Here is a 19,023-nt window from a genome sequence, read left to right on the forward strand (position 1 = left end):
ACTTCAGTCCTGGTTGGGATCACATCATTTCCCCACTGGAGCCCTGCACCCTGCATGAGCATGTCCACAGCCTTTGCCAATTTTACAACCCCCTCCTGTGATCCTCTTAATGCTGGGGTGGTCCTCCTGTCTCTCCTGAAACACCTTGTATTCAAAAAGCTTTGTTCAACACGTCAAATGTTGCAACACCAGAACACAGAGGCCCTTTCAAAAGTAACAGTGGCACACAGACTGTTCTCACCTGGAGGGCATGACAGCTCCTGGACAGTCAACTCATCCCACCAGCCCAGTGAAAATGGCCAAGAGGACATGACAGCCCCAAAATATGGTCACACTGACGTGAACAATCCACCTGGTAGTTCCCCGGGCTGGGCAGGCTCAAGTTGTCACATGGTGACACCAAGAGCCACAAGAAAGTCTTTCTCCAAAGAGGAACCATCCAGCAACTTGTTGAGGAAACATGATTGTTTTATCTGGAAAGTGTTCTAAGGCTTAGGATGAATTTTGGAGAAATTTTGTTAGTAGCTGCTGGTCATGTGAGATTCTTATTGGCTGTGGGACATCTCAGAAACAGAAAATTTAGAAAATGAGAGACATTGTAGAGTGTACATGGTATTGGACACCTTGTTTGACACTATTGACTGCACAGCTACAAAATGTAAATGGCAGGAACAAAGTAATAACAATGATGGCAAAATTGGAGATAAATTCTGGTCGACTACAATTAAATTAGCATATTATCTCTATCCTCCCTGTAGCTGAGGCAGCCTGCTTGCAAACTAGTGAAAATTATGATAAATGGTTTTCTTGCAAGAAAATCTCAGGGACATCAACAGTTTGCAGGTTATGAACTGCAACCTTGCAGCAGTGGAAGAACTGCTCATGTTTAGAGAGAGAGAAATTTAAAAAATCAATAGGAAAATCATTTAATAATTTAATCAGCAATCCAGTGGTTGAGAAAAAACATGAGACAGTCAGATAGGAAGGATAAGGGAAAATGAAAAAGATATATCAATAATAATAATAATAATAAAACTTCAGTCTCTCAACAGAACAATGCAGAAGTGGAAGCATAAGGGTGGAGAGAATCAGCAGAAAATAAGAAAATATTCAGAGACTAAAAAAAGCCACCTAAACACTCGATTTTTACTGAAGAAAGTTTCATGGTCTTCCAGAGCATCAGCCAGTGGTTGCTATATATAGCTACTGCTACATCCCATAACCTGAAGCTGAGCCAGACAAACTCTTTGTAAAGAAGAGCATTTGTAGAAATAAGGTGTAAAAGGGAAGAATGATATGGTTTGTGAAGTCCTCTGAAAGAGTCAGCATGGGGGCAAGGGAGACCCTGTGATCAGTGCATTCAGGTTTCTGAAAGGAATTCAAATTTGTTTCCCTAAAGGTTCCCACTGAACTTGTTAGAGGTTTGGAGGGAAGAGCACTATGGATAAAAATAAATGAGAAAAAGGGTAGGAATACATAAAAATATATATATGTATATACACACACATATATATATCTATATATATATTCTATTTTCTCAATGGACAGAGGCTACCAGTTCATCTGTGCTATTTTACACACATCTATAAAAGACAATGAAGAACAGGCTGACAGATCTTTAGTGACATCAAACTACTCAGAACAGCTCAAATAAAGCCTGATTGCAAAGAGCTGTACAGGGACTCACAGCACTAAGTGATGAGGCAATAACATGGCACATCAATCACTTGATACAAGGGTAATGCTGTGGGGGAAGAAAACAATCTTAACTTTACCATGGAGAGTCATGAGCTCTGGGCATTTTCATTCACAAAACAAATGTTGGAATTACATTAGCTGGCTCCCTGAAAAATTCTATCTCAAGCTCCCAGTGAAAGAAAGGAAACAAGCAAAAAAAAATTGGAACTACTGAGAAAGAAAAAGAAAATAAACCAGAGAATGGGATGCTGCCATAAAAATCCATTGGTGTGGTCACACCTTGATTACTGGGGCAAGCTTTGATCTTGCCACCACAAAAATGCTACTTGGTGAATGATTAGAACATCATAAAGACCACTTGGGTGCATGTGTCAGCCCTCTCCTGAACAAAATTCCACACTGCAACAAGGACAAGCCCATCTTCCTAAGGACTCTTAACTCCTCTAAAGCACTTGTCACCCAGGAATCTCAAAGCAAAGGAAGATAAGTATCATTAAGTTTGCTTTAGAGCTGGGGGAAACCCGAGCTTTGAGCAGCAATCTAACTTGTTCAAGAGGAAACAGCTGATGCAGGTACAGGCAGAAGTGGACTCCAGATCTTCCCATCAGCTCATCCACCCTCTTACTGCAGCAGCTAATTGATTGTGGGGAATTATTTTCAACCAGGCACAAAAAAAGCAGAAGTCATAAAACTGTTCAGTTCCCAAGCACAAGAGAAAAAAGAAAAAATAAAAAAATCTATTAAAGCCGAATGTAAAGTTTGGAAAAAAAAAGAAATATTTGATCTGCCTGTTTGAACAACAGAAAATTGATACAATTTTCACTCTGAGAAATATTGCAGAGCAGTTTCTAGCTGGGGTCACTTCACAACAGAAGTCGCTGTGAATGAAAGCAGGTCAGTTAACTGCCCCCGATGCATCTTTTGTGAGGTTTGTCCTCCTATCTCCTCTGATCCTACTGTGTTTTTATGTTCACCAGTTTCTTTGGCAGCATTTACATTTAAAATTGAACATAAGAAATGTATTTTCCTTAATAAAATCAGGATGAAATTCGCTTCCCTGGCACGCATTTCCAAACTTTTGCCCCTTTTTTACCTTCAGAGAGGAGTGTGTGATTAAAACTCGGTTATGTGACTCTGAGGAAAGAGATCAGAATTAAAAAAATAAAAACCACTAATTTGAAGAGCAAATACCTAACAGAGGTATTTAGGTATAGGAAATGCTGTCAGAAATTGAATTTCAAAGCAACCAATGAACTGAATGATTAGATCTCTTGGGGGATATGTTCAAGCCAAAATCCATTCAGCAATGAAACAGAGAAGAATGATTACCCACATTTTCTCTCTCACATTTTTTGTCGATAAAAATACAGGTTTCTTGCCCAATATGTGGGATCAGCACTTATTTTCCTTTGCTTCTGAAGTAGTCTGAGATTGTGTCTGAAATAGTTTCCCTGTTTTCTGCCCGAGACAATCTTCAGGTTCCTTCTATAGATAAGTAGGAAATCAATCAAACAAATCTCTTGACTGCATTGCTAAGATTTTGTAACCGAGATATAACACAATAATGTGGTTTAAAGATGGACTTGAGGATTGCTACCATGCTCAAAGGACTTTGCTTGGGCCAATCTTTCTTCCCCATGAAGCTCAGAATTCCTGCATGACCTGTTTCTCGTGTTATCTCATCCTGTGGTGTAGCTGCTCAATGCACAGAGACAAGAAAATGAGAAATCTAAAATCAGTGGAAATAATTTCTGGCAGAAAAAAATCCTTTAAAAACCCCAATCTTTTAAAGAGACTCAGCATCTTTAGAAGCAAGTTGTATCCCTCTGGGACTAAGAATATTTAACAAGAGCACTCTAATCATATTTCCACTGGCTGGTATAACGATAATCCTGGAATACACATGATGTGTCCAAGAGGCAACCAAAACTCATCTGAGCTGGACATTGGGCTCCTGGCTCTTCACTCCAGTGGGTGAAGCCAATTTTAGCTGTCCCAGTCTGAATGCTCACATATGGACAGGAACTGTAATTTCATGGAGTTTTTAGATTTTTAGTTTTTAGTGTGAGCACCCTTTTGGAAATAACATTAATTTCTCCCAGTAACTTTCATGTTTTTTTATCTTTCTAGCAGCACCATGGGTTTTTTCGCACAGAATTGTCATAGAATCACAGAATGATTTGGGTTGGAAGGGATCTCTGAAATCATCTTGTTCCAACCCCATGCCATGGGCAGGGACACCTTCCACTAGCCCAGGTTGCTCCAAGCCCCGTCCAACCTGGCCTTGGACACTTCCAGGGATGGGGCAGCCACAGCTTCTCTGGGCAACCTGTGCCAGGGCCTCACCACCCTCACAGGGAAGAATTTCTTCCTATATATCTACTATAAATCTACTCTCCATCAGCTTAAAGTCGTTCTCCCTTGTCCTGTCAGGACTATGTCCTGTTGTATATGTTCTTTCACAAAATATGAATTTCAGCTTCAACTCTATTTCAATTCTTCATTAATTCAAGTTAAGCTCATGAGCTGTGACTGAAAGAGGTCACAGACGTGCACTATTCTTGAAATCTTCGTGTTTTCCATTTTTGGTGACCATTGTTCACTGGAGGGAAGAAGAAAGCAGCACTTTGTCCCCATCTGTGATCAGGCAGAGACATAATCACGTATGAGGGTGGTGATGCTTGACTTTTTTGCCCTGAGTACAAGGCAGAAGTCAAATTTCAGTGCTCTTAATCCATCACTTTTCACAGCATCCTTGAAAAGGTCAGTAACTCCAATAAAATAAATGATGCTTGAATAGTTATATACAATTTGAATTTATACACATAAGGATCAAAAAAAGAGCCTGTCAAGTTGCTCTAAGACTCTGTGGGGCTGTGTGTTTTAATTAAACACAAAACTCATCTGACAGCTCACAAAAGAAGGGGGGAGGGCACATAAGAGGAATGTTCAAATTTGCCTTTTAGATTTTTTTCCAGAGAGCTCCTTTCCTCTTGCAGCAGTGCTTTTTGATGGGAGTAACCATAAGGTGAAGGGAGGAAGGGCTTGCCCTCATGTTACTTCTCTAAATTGTATCAGCTGCTTTCCCTCCCCCTACAGTGCAATTACTGATGTTATCTCATTAGTGGCTTAATTAGAGCTCAAGTGCAGGCAGGCCAAGGTAGGAAGGTTCATTACACAGTGTCAGGTCAGGGCTCCTCAGTTACAGGCTCAGTTTAGAGGGGTCTCAAGGCTATTCTAAATTAAAGGCAGATAATAATGATCTGTATATAAAGACAGCCCCAACTGTACCTCCACTTTCTGGGTCTCCTTGGGCTCTTTAAAGTGCTGTTCTGGGGAGAAGAAAGGTGTTTTCATGACTAAGCTACCTATGGTATCTGCTAGAGATGCTGCCCAAGGATTTTACAGATCTTGTGGACTAAAGGGGTTATGGTGTGTTCAGAGACTCACAGACTTCTAGACAATGATGTGAAACCCAAATGCTCTGAGTATCACAAACCTCCCACCTTGTGTTGTCCAAATAGGATTTATTTGTGAGTTAGTCTCAGTGAGTCAATTCACCATGAAGCTGTTTGTGTTTTTGGGGTCACTCCTTCAGTGACATATCACACCAATTGTTATTTCCCTCCTTAGAACATAATGAAAAGAATCTTTACATAAAAACAGACTCCTCCTATGTGTTTGGGTTTTTTTTCTCTTTTCAGGTGTGCACTATGTGATCTGTTTGCAGCATCTGAACAATACAGAAATTACCTCTCCTGATGTCAGGACACATTCAGAGTGGTAGTTGGCTTCCTAGGCAACAGGGAAGCTTTTTTCATGCCGAAATCACATGAACAGAGCACTGACAAGGTGAGAGCATGAAGCTGGAAGTGGTGCCTGTTCTGGAGAATTTGCACCTTCTCCATGGGGATTAGAGTGGCAAAAGGGACAGCTGTGGTGAGTCTTGGTTCCCTAAGAAGGGGAAGCCACCAAGCCCTGTGAATTCTCTCTTGTGACATCTGCCTGCAAGAGCAGAATTGGCTTTTTCAGCCTTGTCCTTTCCAATGGCACTGATATTTTCCATCCACACTCAGCACCACTGCCTTTCAGCTGAAGGCTCAACGTGGTTTATGAATGAGTCTCCTTCTTCCTCTGCCTACCCTTGCTTGGCACAGGAGACAGAGTGTTGGGTAAACAGATAAACAGCCTGGTAAGTGTGGGCAGCACTGAAAAGGAAACTCAACAACAGGAAAGCTAAAAACAAACACACAGCAGCGATGGGGATGTAGAAGATGGAGATGGCTGTATGAGGAGATGCAATTCCCAGCCATGATTGTTATATTTTTCTAAACAATGCACATGGCAGAATTGCTCTGGTTGTCAGGAACCTCAAGTGGATGGGCAGACATTGTGATGTACCTCCTGTTTTTGAACATTTTTCCTTCCTACATCTCAAAACATTGTACAAAGGCAAACAGCTTTTCTTAGGGAGGAGGAAAGAATGGCCTGAGATCAAGGAAAGTCAGATCACTTCAGTTCTGACTTGCAGTTTTAGCTACTGTGGCAACTTCAGAGAGCATCTGAAGATGTTTGACCTTGTTTGTGTCTTATTTTACATAAAAGTATGTGGAACCTTGCAGATGCCTATCAAATTATCTCTCAAGGGGAGATGGCAGTGTCCTTCCACCCACACAAACACTTACCAGAAGGACAAGAATCACTGGCCCTTGATATATGTAGTCAATATATTTCCCTGGCTCTTTTCCAAACCAGCATCTGTAAGAAACCAAACAAATAAGAAAATCATATGTAAAGTTAAATTCACTTCTTTTAGACTGTAATAGGAAGGACACTGTAGAGAGGTGTTCCTTTATTCACTGCATTGATTAATCATATATAAATATTCAGAAAGGAAATGAGTTTTCTGCTACAAAGCACCTGCTGTCGGACACAGATCTGAGCCCCATTTCCCCCTCCCATTAAAACATTCACGTTCTCACTATGGTTTTGGCAATTGCCTGTGTAAATATTTCCAAGAAATGTGAGAACCTGCTACAAGGAGGGTGCAGGAGATGTCTGAGAAAGGGACTAAGGAAATATTCTGTGTAAGAAAAAAATCTCCAACTGTTATCTGCTGCTGTGCCCAGAAACACATTCCACAAAGTGGCTGCTGCTTATAGCAAATATGTCTCAAATTGCACGGAAATGCTGTCTAAATAAGCTACTGGATGAATGAGGGGTAATTCCACTGGCCTTGAATGAATCTTGGGATCACTGGGGACTCCAGTGGCGGTGTCACCATTCCTAGAAGTGTTCAAAAACATGGTTTAGTGGTGGACCTGGCAGCCTTGGGTGAAGGGCCTTTTCCAACTTTTTTTTTTTTTAGAGGTCTTTTCCAACTTTAGTGATTCTATGATTCCATGACCACCAAACCCAGCAAAGAGTACAGAGCCATAATTTGAAGCGACCAAATACCTGATCCAAGTATTTGGATCACCAAGAGGAAACAGGTGAAGTGAAGTCTCAGGTAAATCAAATGGCCTCAAACCAGCAGAGATCCTGGATGTGCCACATGTGACTCAGCACTGGCTTGACTTTCACTTCCACTAATTCCACATGTTTTTCTCCCTGCTGTGCTATACAACAGACTAACCCTGTGATTTCACAGCAACCCACAGTGTCACTCGCTTCATTGTCTTAACTGAGAGTAACAAATCTGTCGTATTTATGCTGGTAAATGAATTAGAAACTGGGCTCAGCTCTGAACTCAATCATTTACACCATGACATTTTCCTTGCTGCAGCTTTGGCGCAGCCCAAATAATATCCAACCCCTAAACTATTCTTGGGTAACAAATCTGGAGCTAGCATGAGCCAGAGGACACTCCCAATAGTCCACAAACTGCAGCTACCCTGATTTTTGAGGCCAAGAAGGTTTAATAATATGGATGTGAATTACTCCATGCTGTTTGGACTCCATCCCCAGGAATTAATCCAGGCCCAGCTAATTTAGTACTACAGACACATCCACGTGGTCTGGATCCAGGATTCCACCAAGCAGAGACAACTTTGCTCTCGTAATTCCTTAAGGTCTAGATAATTGGAGCTCTGGATCCCTTAGCAAGTAGATCTTGGAGTTCAAGGGTCTGAGAGTTTTCTTCCCTGCCATGGATACCACATAACAAGTCTGCACAGCAAAAATTATGCCTTTCTCCTGTTTGCCTTGTGACAAACAGTAAGTTAGTGCCACTGGAGACGTGAGAACAAGGGTAATTCCCGAGCCAAGGAGACCAGGGAGGCAGATTTTCACTTTTACAAGCAGCCAGATAGAAAATGTGTTGCCTCAGAGAGGTGACTGTCTGCAAGACACAATGTCAAGAGTTCAGGGCAAATAAACTGAGACGAGGAAAGAATTCTTACAGATCACATCGTGTCCTCAAAGCCTTTCTACAAAACGTGTTGTTTGCTAAAATAGAAGGAGCTGGGTGCCCATTTCAAGATGTTCTGACTGGACAGCAGTGCTGAGATATGTAGCTGGTATCTAAAAACGTGACTCAGAACCATGAATTATTTGCCTTTTCTTGACTCAATTCCTACATCTTTTAAGTTCCAAATGAATGAGTGAGCTTTGAATATTTTAGAAATATAAAACACATCTGTTATTCCCTGGTGCACAGGCTGCAAATTAGTGTAAATGGATAATTTTGCAACTAATTTTCCAAGATTTGGTAATGAGAGCAAGACTTGGAATAAGGCACTTCCTCCAAGTAAGTTATCATCCAAGAAGAATCCCCAGGGTAGCCTTAAATGAATGAAACTGCCTTTTTATTCTTGTGTAGATGGAAAGATTTGAAGAAAAATGAATTACAAGATATGCCAAGGCAGGAAACATAATTCTCCATAACTTGCAAGACCTACATTTGAGAGAAGATTTTGAAGGGTATTTTGGGAGAACTATTTTATATTGCCTGAAACTCATGGTACCAAGAGCTATTAGAAGAGGAGTTTCTGGGAAACTGGCTGCTCCAGCAGAGGATTCTAGCAGGGGGACTAATAAGAAGGAGACTGAAGCATATGGCAGAACTTAGTGGGCTAGAAAAAGTCAGCAAAGAATTTGGAACAGAGCTGGCAGAGCACAGATGAGGTTCCAGGGCAAAGTCTGCTCCCTGTTCTTTGGAATTTAAATTTAGCTGGAAGACCAAAATGCTGACATTTATTTTCTGGAGCCCAGTATTAGACCAAAGTTGCACTGAGTGAAGCCTCGTGTATTTACACACTTTCACACAGTTTGAGGGAAAAAGGTTGTCTCCAAAGATAAGAGTTCTACAACACAAGCCTCTACAGGGAGGAGCTGACCCCTTTTGTTGATTCCAGGTTCCTTTTGTAGGTAGTGGAGAGGAAAAAAACAGAAAAAAAGGCAAGCAGCTTTTTAGGTTGGTGTTCATCTCTTTAGGCTGTAAACCAAATGTATTACACTATAATCTAAATATTCCTAATATACCCATTAGATCGGGTGAGTAATAGCGAGGGGACAGTTATTTGCCAGTGAGGTTATATATGTCTGCATTTGATTAGCAATATTTCATATTTACAGTCTAATTGTTCACACTGGGACCTTGGCTGAGATATTGCAAACTGTCTGCCATCTGAAGTCTTGCCTTAAATCCAACACAAGCCGTTACTCCTGCAATAAAATCATCACTGCACATTTATTTAAAACCAAAAAGAGAAACTTAAATCACTGACAATTACTTGGTGCATCAGAAGTTTCATTCCATCTGTGTGAAATAAAAGCCATCTAACCTTTTTTTTTTTCTTTTTTTTAACCTCTGGAAGAACAAACACACACTCCCTAAATATTAAAGGGGACAATTTAGGAAGACAGTTCTGATAAGACTGAGATATGTAAACACACTTCTACTGAACAGAACTAATTAATATTCTTCACGGTTCTCTGATAGTTCTTAGTATAACCAAATCCACCACTGGTTTTATCACTGTTGTTAATTAGATCTTATTGATGTTTTTCCCCTTAACAACTGCCCATCAGTGAAATTACTACAGTAATCCTTAATCACTTTTGTGGGATTTTTTGATTGAGATTTAACAGTGCTTTTTTTCAGAGCTGACATATTTTTCGAAACCCCAGACAGGATATTTGCCACAGTACCAATTAAAGTTGCCCCATTATGCAGAAAACAATCTCTACTAAGTACAAACATAAAAAAAGTTAGGAAGTTGGTTGAAGCATTTTCTTAACATTCTTCCTGAGTGCTATTTTGAGCTTTTCAACTCAAATGATGACCTACACAACTTGAACCCCAGTTCAACCTCCGAACACCTTAAGTTACAGCTGAAGTGGATACTCAGGTGAAGAAGAGGAGTGTCCCCATTTTGTCCCAAATTTTGGGCTGTCCCCAAGAGTCTTGGAATCTGCAGGAGAGTCCACATTTTCTGCATGTGCCCAGTTTGCTGGGTCTGGCCTCAGAGGGCAATGACACATCATTTCCCCAGTGGTCAAGACAAATGGACAAACACTGTGGCAAAGAGCAAAGTCTTTGGAAGAGGAACTTCCAGCTGTTTAAAGAACTAGTGGATGAGATCCCCCGGGAAACTGTCCTTGGAAAAAGGAGCTGATCAGAGCTGGCAGCTCTTTAAGGACACTTTTCCTAGAGCACAAAAGCTCTCCATCCCCATGTGCAAGAAATCAGGCATGACAGGCAGGAAACTTGCACATTAATATTAATATTTACACACACATATTAATGTAACACAAATATTAACATCACTCACTGTTCATTTTCATAATATAGCTTGCCAATGGCCCAGGCAATGATGATTGGACAAGGAATACCTGCAGGAGTGAAAAAACCAGGAATTAATCATGGCTGGCTGGCTGGATGCATCTGTGGTCCAAAAGTAAATTCAGATTTGTGTGAGGAGAGACTTAGTTAATGAACTGGAAGACTCTAAGTACAGGTGGTCCTATTTTGGTATCCTTGAGACATCACAATTGCTAAGACCTCTTAATGTGTAAATTAAAAAAAATATATAATCTCAACAAAACTTTAGTACCAGTAAGAAAAGTTAATAAAAATATTAACAAACACAAATATATACCTACATTTCTATAGAAGTGACCAGAACAAGTTTGTCTGATTTAAAGGCAATTTTAGTCACTTTTAATTTTCCTGTAGCTGATACAGCAAAATCTTAAAGACAGTACTTGGGGGTGGGTGTTTAGGTTTTTATTTCCCAGGCTCCAAGAAACTTGGAAACTTACTGGGATCTTTGGATGAAGCACATTTTTGAAACTTTGAGTAACTTTTTGAGTTCAGTCTTCCCTATGAAATAGGACTATAAGAAAGATTATCTTGATATCTTGCAATATCAGCATTAATTTTTTCCCCCTCTAAAGGATCCAGCTGCTCTTAAGTTTACAGACATCATCCTACTCCCTACAATGTGCAATATGCTCTCTGTGTGTATATGAGCTCTTGTCAAAGCCATGGATCTGCTTTTGGAGTTTGCTTTCTGTTGTACCCAGCAGGTGTTACTATCATGCTCCTCAGTGTAGTAGATGAGGTGTATTTGCACACTTAATGTCCCAGCAATGCCATTTCCTCTGTTTTCCAATTCTGATTTTATACCAAAGCTCATGTCCAGAGCTTTGCCCTTGTGTTTGTTTTGTGTTAGGCCTTCACAGTCCAACTGGCTTGGAGGGCATTTGCTGGAGCAGGAAACTGGAATTGAGGGAGAATAAATGGAACTGGCCTTTTGACACAGACCTCCTGGGGAAAACAGGAACTTTTTCACCCAGACGAGGACCGGATTGATGTCAAAAGTGGAGGAGGAGAGTTTTCCCTCTCCATTTCCCCTTTAACCCGTGGCCTCGGGAAAAACCAAACAAGACAACCTCCAGCTCCATCCCTCATTTCAAACCCCAGGTTCGTGTCCCTCTGAAATCACTGCTACTCTAAGGTGGATGCATGGGCAGAGGTTGAGATTCAGTGACCCTCACTAGTATCTGCTTCTTTCCCGGTGGAAGCAACATGACTTAAACCCTCCTGCAGGAGCAGACGTGGCCTTGTCTCTGACACTGCCTCTGAATCTCCCTTTTGCTGCCTTTTTCTGTGGGAAATGGAGGCTTTAAAGAGATGAAGCACCGTGGAAAGAGAACCATAACACGGGAAGCATGGGACTGAGTTGCAAGTGGTCATATTTAAGAAGAGTAGTTCTCCTGTCCCACCATCCCTGGTGGCTCTTGTGCCCTTCAAATGACTGTGTTGTCTTCCACCTTTTTCACCACTGACTCACAGGGTCTGGTGCACTTTTCTCCCCACTTTTCTTGCTAGGCACGAGCAGACAAAATGCAGCCACATCCTTTCTTCTGGAGGAAAATATTTTACTTTCCCTTGTGAAACGAAGAACAGGGATTTGAGAATGAGACTGGTAAAAAAACGTTTATGAGAAGGCAGAGCAGAGCCAGAAAGGGCCCAGAAGGGTAAGAGAAAGGGTATATTCAGCCCACACCACTCCTGCATTAGCAGGGCTCTGAGAGAGGTAGGGAGGGAAAACAGCACGGATCAAACCAGTCTGTGGATCCGTGAGAGCTGTGTAAGCAGCTGATTTTCCAGTTTGGTGACAGAATTGAAAAATACTGGGCAAAAAAAATTGAATCAATTCCCCACATAAACATTTTTTTTTCTCCTGCAACTCTTTTTCCTCCCATTTTGTTTTGGACTGAATGACATATTTTGTCTCAAAGGCTGTTTCTGCCCTCAGAACTGCAATTCAATTACTTCTGCACAATTCTGAGAGGGAGAGGCATTTTCTGAACAAAACGTCTTCCTGCTTTCAGAACAGAAAATATTGGTGACTTTTTTCCACCTTTCTTCTTTCAGCAGAAAAGAGCTGCCAAATTCACTAGCTCTGTCTGACCTCAGATTCTGCCTTCAAGTGAACAGCCCTGCCTGCACAGGGCTTGTCTTGCCAAACATCTCCTGTCAAAATTCAAAACAGGAAGATGTTGGTTGGAAAGGACCTCTGAATGTACCCACTCCAATTACCTGCCATAAGCAGAACTATCAGCACTAACCCACCCCAGCCTGGTCTCGGCCTTGATGAATTTTCAATACCCCCAGGGTCAGAGATTTCACAGCTTTTAAGTTATCTGTTCAAGTTGCACCACTTTCTGATACATTTTCTGTTTTCTTAATGCCCAGCTTAAACGTCCCAGTCTGCAACTTGTGGATGTTGTCCCTTCTTATAAAACCTGCAATTATCAAGAAGAATTTGGCTCCCTCATTTTTGTAATTATCTTTCAAATCATTCTTGGTACCTCACAGATCCTTCCTTAGCTGCCACTTTGCCAGATTGAACAGGCTCAACTCCTTCAGACTCACTTCACATATCATGTCTTTTATACCCCTAAACATCTTGATAGTCTTTTACTGGATAATCTCCAGTTTTTCCACATCCCTTTTTGACCTAAGAGACCATAACTGATCACAAGATCCCAAAGGCAGCCTTACCAAAGCTGAGTCTGAGTTGCCACAGGGGAGATGACATGGGGACTCTTTGTTAAAAGCTGTTTTCCAGCAACAAATCCCTCAGCAGTCCAAAAGACAGCTGTGAAGCTGGACTGGTAGGTAATTAGGCTTCTCTTCTAGTCAGCTCCCCACTTAGAAGTGTCTCTTGAGACTGAGTGTTCCACTGGGCATGGACAGTGCCTCTTCTGCTTCACACTGTGTTGAACAGCAGTGTGTGAGGAGCTGTGGTCACTGCTTTGCTGATTGAAGTGAAAGGGATGTGGTCTGAAAGGGATGTGATATGGACTGCTGCCTTTCCAAAAGGCTGAGCCTGGGAGTTCTCTTTCTTTCCTGAACCCCAGGTCCCCGAGGATGAAGCCAAATCAGGTGATAGCCTATTAGCTTTATGTCATCACCACAGTGAAGAACTAAACCTGATCTCATGTTGTTTTGACACAGTTAGGTCTGAATGTCAGATTTTGCCCCAGCAGGATTTTTGAAGTTTATTCTTGCTGCTCTTGTCTTTAACACTTTAATGTCAAGTACCATCAGATAACACCATTTTAACCATGGAAGTCACTTACACCATCCTATGAAGAGAAAGACCCATTTCCTCAGCTTATCCGTGGAGTAAGTCATCACTATAGCAGTGTGCAAGTAGCAGCCTTCCACAAACATCCAGAAGAAGTTGGTCACCACAAAATAATTGTAGACAGTGGTGATACATCGACACCAGGGCTAGAGAGGAAACAGAAGAGAGTATTTTAAAATTATGGTGAGAACATTTAAAAGATTCTGTATGTCGTAATCCCCGTAAAAATCAATGGGAGAATTCACTTGTGGGATACAGATTTTCCCTGAGACTTGGAATCACAATATCTTGGGTGCTGTTGGGAACTCACAGCTACATCTGTGACTGTCTGCTGAGGCTGCTTTGACCATGATATGCAGGAATTGCTGTATCTAAACATGTGTGGAAAGTTAACCTGCCAAAGGCAAATCCAGCAGCCTCCAAGCAGTGCGAGGACACAAGAGGAGCAGCTCATTTGAACACAGATGATCTTCCAGAGGCACAGCCATATCCTTAGGGTCGTATCAAAAGATGACATGAGAGTCTAAATATCTAAATATCTGCATATCTGAGGCAGGATAACCCACCTGCTGAGCAATTCAAATACAAGGTAGACATTAATGTCACAGTCTTGCTTCATTTCCAATAAAAGGTAGACATTAATGTCACAGTCTTGCTTCGTTTCCATTGAAGGAAGGAGCATCACTAACATTTAGGCAAAAAAAAAAAAAGTGCTTTAAAGGTATGTTTTTATCAGTCACTTTATCTCCCTTGTTCCTGCCATTTGTGCTTCATTCTGTAAGTCACATCACGTCACACTTCACCTCTGAATTTTGCCTTAAACCCAACAGGAATTTTTGGCCAGGCTCATTGCATAAATACAGGCATTTCCTCCAAATGAGTGTGCAGTGAGAGCACAGCTGTGGAATCACAATGAGCTCCAGAGAGGCTCCAGGAGGTATTACCCCATCAATAAATCACAAGGAACCGATGGCAATTTCCACAGTGCTCACCCAGAGGTCTGGGAAAATGTCTCTGTGACCAGGCACACACTGAGCAGGACACTAATTACCTGTGTTCACTGCCACCACTGGTGTCATTTTGGTCTCACCATTCTCGAGACTTTTAATTAACTCTACTGGAGTATTTGCAGCTTTTGATCCTCAGTTGGTTTTAGTTCAGCCCTCATATGCATGAGGTGTGGATGGTCTCTAGGCAGTTGACAGAGCAGCAGGTGCACCATCAAACCCAGCACAATTCTGGAGACTAAGAATTTATTGGGCAAGAAACACAGTTACAAAGCAACAGCCCATTCACAAGTTGCGAATTTGTTTATTGAATGGAAATAAAAAAATCTTTTGGATGTGTTAAAGCTTTCGTTTCTGTATTATTTCATTAATATTTCAAATTTGGCCTGGCTCCATCCTTAAAATAGGATTAAAAACCAAAACAATTCAGAAAAAGATAAACCATTCTGTTCTCAAGATTTTGTTTAAACCAATTTTTTTTTTTTCTTCCCATTTTGGCTTGAGCAAAGGATAATTAAGCCAAAAACAAACAAACAAACAAACAAACAAACAAACAAATGAACATTTTTCTTTCACTAAAAAAAAAAAATTTTGCTTCCATTACTGGTTGACCCCCAAAGTAGTAAGACTCCTAACTCTCACATTTGATTTTTTGAAGGTATGAGCATGAATTAAATCTTTCCCTGTGGCCTCAATCCCATGGAAATGCTCTGATAGAGTGTCTCCACTCTTGTTCACTTCTCTCCCTCACTTACAAGATTTACACAGTTTTTGTCCTTTCCAGAGCTGCCCATTTTCTGAAGAATTTGAAAAAATAATTATATCTGAGCCTGTTGTTCTTGTGTTGGAACTGAATGGAACTGGATTGGGGAGATACTGGGACAGATACAGACAGAGCCACAGTGGTGGGGAGATCTCCTTCTGCAACATTTCCGTAGGAGACCAAAATAAAATAAATTTTGAGCAATTCCCTTTTGGAATTGTGGATTTATTACTATTGAATAATAAACCCAATTTGCTGAACTCACTAATTTTGTTTATTTGACTGAGGATTCTTGATCCCCACATGTATCCACCACCAGGCAGCAGATACATTCAACAATTCCCCTTCTTGATTTATTTATAAGCACTATAATTTAATGCAAAATATTTCGATGTTGAATCCTTGATGCTTCTGTGTCTGTGTTATTTAATCTCCACTGATCAGCACAGAAGAGATCACATTATTAGCCAGCATAAAAGATGTTGTTCCCATTGATTTTCGTGGCGTTATTTTGTTATACCACAAAAATATAAAGTTATCACTCAGACTTGCACAAAGCACCAAAAAGACTGCAGAGAAAAGATAAGTTAATGAAAACTGGGGCATGTCCTTAATACTTGCAGGGTTTTATTTTCCTTGGCAATTTGTGGTTGCATTTTTAAAGGCATTTGAATGCCTGACTCCAACAGATTTTTCCTAAATAACTGTAAAAATCTGTATTAAGATTTGCAGCTTTGTCATGAGAGTAAGTCACTCAGCATAAAACTGTTGTCCCTAAAGCTCCCACACCACCATCTTCTGGAGTATGAGAATGTCAGAAACACAGACAAAGCAAACACTGAATTAATAGACGCTACATTTTTCTCAAAGGAGCATCTGAATGAATAATAATAGAGATTTATGCATAGACTTCCTCCTTATCTAGGTACTAATGACTTTTCTATTTGTTTTCCCAAAGAATGGGATTGAAGTTGAGATGTCAAATCTTACATTTGAAAAGTTAATTAAGGATGCTGAGTGTGCCCAGCTGACATTCAAATGAATGGATATCCAGGCTCCTGCGGTGGTTTTCCATTTCTACAGGGCCAGTGGAGCCATGACTGATAGCAGCTGTGGATCCAGCTCACAGTCTATAGGCATTTTAGTCCACCTGCTTTCCAAAGACAGTGAGTATGAAGGGGGTGTGTGTGTATGTATGTGAATATGTGTTAGTAGTACACTTTCTTCTTAGTTATGGAGCTAAATATCAGGGGACATCCCCAAAAGGAGAATACCCGACTATAAGATTATTACAAAGAAAAGAGAACAGTAAACTACCCTACCAAGGGACCATCAAAAAGGACTAATTTTCAAGCAAATGTAGAGCTGTTCTCCAAGAAAGTAAAGAAAAATGCTTTTTTCTTTTGGAGTGGATGTTTTCATTCCACTCTGAAATCCTTGTACCGCTGGGGCTACTGGGTGACTAAAGAGGGAGAGGAATTACCTTGATGTCTTTGACAGGACAAGGGGTCATGGCTTCAAACTAAAGGAGGGAATGATTAGATCTGAGAAAGAAATTATTTCCTGTGAGGGTGGGGAGGCCCTGGCACAGGTTGCCCAGAGAAGCTGTGGCTGCCCCATCCCTGGAAGTGTCCAAGGCCAGGTTGGATGGGGCTTGGAGCAACCTGGGCTAGTGGAAGGTGTCCCTGCTCATAGCAGGAGGTAGGAACTAACTGATGTTTAAGGCTCCTTCCAACCCAAACCATTCCATCATTCTGTGATTACTGTACTTACACAGGGACTAATTCACTCAGAGAAGCATCTGCAGTTGGGAGTTACTTGAGTGAACAAGAAATAACACGGGGAATGAGAGAAATGAGAGCATGGTGACCACGGTGCTGCATTTCTCAAGTGCTCAGTGCCATGTAGAGAAGATGCCCCACTTCCTTCTGCCTCCAGCCTTCCCATTTTTTTTTATTGTGTGGATCTGTCTGGCCCCTTGAACTGTTTCTGACTCCCAACCACCCATCAGAAAGCTGACTTAGCTATGCCAGCAGGAAACTCCTCCTTGCTTTTTTGATGTCTGGGTTAGTTCTCTGCCAGTTTAATGAGTTCAGTTCCCAAGAGTTCAGTCCTCCCCAAGGGATCAAGAAAAGGAACAGAGGGAGTGCAAAGGAAGCAGCAGGAGCTGAAGTGTTTGGGTCCTTGGAGGAATGAGCCACCTCTTCCAGTGACAAGCAGCTGCTGCAGGATGCAGCCCATGTCCCAGAACTTCATCCTCAAGGCCAGTGTGGTGAAGAAGGGATTAGCAGAAAAATGGAATTTTGTAAAAAAACCCCCACAAATATATCAACAACAAAAATTGTACTGTTTCAGGCCCTATTTCTCATTTTTTAGGAGTCCCACAGTCATCAGAAAAATAGCCTCAACAGCCAAATCAATTATTTCTGTCCCTGTTCGTGGAGTTGTTGTCCTCTGGCATGAATTTTTTCCCTACACAGGTGCAGATCACTGCAAGATGCTCTGACAGAAATGTTCAGGAACCATCACATTTATTGTCTTGCACAATATTATGTCTCACAATATATACATTTGGAAAGCATCTCAGGTCAATGAAGAGATGAGAGAAGCTTTTCGGCAGGATTTTTACTTTAAAAATCCCCTTTGATATTCAGTAATGAGGAAATCAACGGAAATTTAGCAAATCTAAGCTCATTTTAATTTTCTTCATCTTTTTCAAATTGCATGAAAGCCACTCTGAGCCTGTGGATAAGTGTCCTTGGTAATATTTCTATCAGCTGAACAAAGTCAGCACCCCTGCCTGCTCCCAAAGTCCATGGCAGAGAGATGCTGCCTCCAAGCACTTACTTCATTGCTTTCATGGATGTTGTGATCTATCATTTGGAGCAGAAACCACATCACGTTCCTCAGGATGAATGTGGTGATCAGATTCCAGTGGATAATATTCCTCAGGCATCGGATACTCCTAAACAGGGAAATGCATTTAAATCAACACACACAGTGGATATCCACATTAATAACTGTATAAAATAAGTTAATTCTGGTCACTTGCAAATTTCCTCCTGCTTTATCCCCCTCCAGTCCCTCTCTCACAGCATGAAACAGGAGATTCAACTGTTCTTGCAAAGCCACGTACAACAATTTGTCTTGATAACACGAGGAGCTCCCTTTGACAAGAATCAATTCAAGCAGATGAAACAAAGATCAATGGGAAAAAAAATCAAATATTCAAATGCTCACTTAATCCTTCGTTATTGGTTTTGCTCCCCTCTATCTCTAGAACAACTCGAGTTGATGGAACAGCCCCTGAACCACCAGGCTGCACTGGAGGCTGCTGAATTGCTCACAAAAGGACATTTGGTGGCAAATATTTGCACTGGAGTGGCAAAGCTGGAATAGTTTACATTTGGTTAGTTCTTGAGCAGGCTCCCCTGTGTGAGGTTCAAAGTTA

General features: G+C 41.2%; 1 protein-coding gene across 2 annotated transcripts in view; it reads right to left on the reverse strand.

Moving 5' to 3' along the window:
* CRHR2 (corticotropin releasing hormone receptor 2) overlaps positions 1–19,023 on the reverse strand; it is a 142,322-nt gene that overhangs the window by 24,955 nt on the left and 98,344 nt on the right. For both annotated transcript variants that reach the window (XM_032702533.1, XM_032702543.1), the window contains 4 exons: positions 18,420–18,537; positions 13,795–13,948; positions 10,473–10,533; positions 6,384–6,456 (listed from right to left, as the gene is read on the reverse strand). In XM_032702533.1, coding sequence (XP_032558424.1) covers positions 6,384–6,456; positions 10,473–10,533; positions 13,795–13,948; positions 18,420–18,537 — 406 coding nt within the window. The remainder of the gene's footprint in view (positions 1–6,383; positions 6,457–10,472; positions 10,534–13,794; positions 13,949–18,419; positions 18,538–19,023) is intronic.

Source organism: Chiroxiphia lanceolata, chromosome 1, assembly GCF_009829145.1.
Source record: "Chiroxiphia lanceolata isolate bChiLan1 chromosome 1, bChiLan1.pri, whole genome shotgun sequence".
Lineage (NCBI taxonomy): Eukaryota > Metazoa > Chordata > Aves > Passeriformes > Pipridae > Chiroxiphia > Chiroxiphia lanceolata.